We start from the raw sequence: 641 nt of genomic DNA on the forward strand, positions 1-641 counted from the left end.
TGTACAATTGTTCATATTCCTAACACATGCTTGATGGCTATTACCCTTTTTTTTTTACCATTCTGGGTAAAAGCACGTCAAGTGTTGCAAAGGATTTTGTACCCCGTTTTGGTGTCTTTCAGTCATACCAAAAACTTGTGCTCATTGAAGCTCATCCTTTTCTTCTTCTAATGCAGCATTTTCCTTTTTCAGGTGTGGCCCATTTCCTGTTCACTTGGAGCCACCTTTGGCTATGTGGCCGGTCTCCTTATTGCATCTTTGTGGATATATTGGAATAGGAAGCAGCTTACATACAAAAGCAGATAACTGGCGCAAGGAGGAAAGGCAATTTGATTGTGAGATCCCATGAAGATTGCACAGGGCTATGGTCAAAGCAAAGGCTTTCCAAATCTTTTCAGAGCATTGTTGGGCTTTACTCTTCTTTTGTTTTACAGCATGGTCAACATGCACTGGCAATGTGATCATACATTTGTTGTATGTCCTAAACTACATTACCCCTGAGAGATTGTACATTCCTTCCCATATGAATAAAATCTTCACAGTAGATGATGCTTACTTCTTCGCATATTTGTGATTTTCTCCCTCCCACTCTGGGTTTCACCAAATGCCAGTTCCTAAAATCCGCTTCCCTATCAATCAGT

The 641-nt window shown here is 40.6% G+C and overlaps 1 protein-coding gene across 6 annotated transcripts in view; it reads left to right on the plus strand.

Annotated features, from left to right (window-relative positions):
• Window positions 1-641, plus strand: part of PIGF (phosphatidylinositol glycan anchor biosynthesis class F) — a 43,520-nt gene that overhangs the window by 19,698 nt on the left and 23,181 nt on the right. For 5 of the 6 annotated variants that reach the window (XM_070932350.1, XM_070932345.1, XM_070932347.1 and 2 more), the window contains one exon: window positions 193-555. The exons of the other annotated variant lie outside the window; for it this stretch is intronic. In XM_070932350.1, coding sequence (XP_070788451.1) covers window positions 193-306 — 114 coding nt within the window. In that variant the 3' untranslated portion in view covers window positions 307-555. Of the gene's footprint in view, window positions 1-192; window positions 556-641 lie in introns of those variants that run through there. 6 annotated transcript variants of the gene reach the window in all.

The sequence above is a fragment of the Pituophis catenifer genome, unplaced genomic scaffold (assembly GCF_029215685.1).
Source record: "Pituophis catenifer annectens isolate HBS135680 unplaced genomic scaffold, rPitCat1.0.hap2 SCAF_1, whole genome shotgun sequence".
Lineage (NCBI taxonomy): Eukaryota > Metazoa > Chordata > Lepidosauria > Squamata > Colubridae > Pituophis > Pituophis catenifer.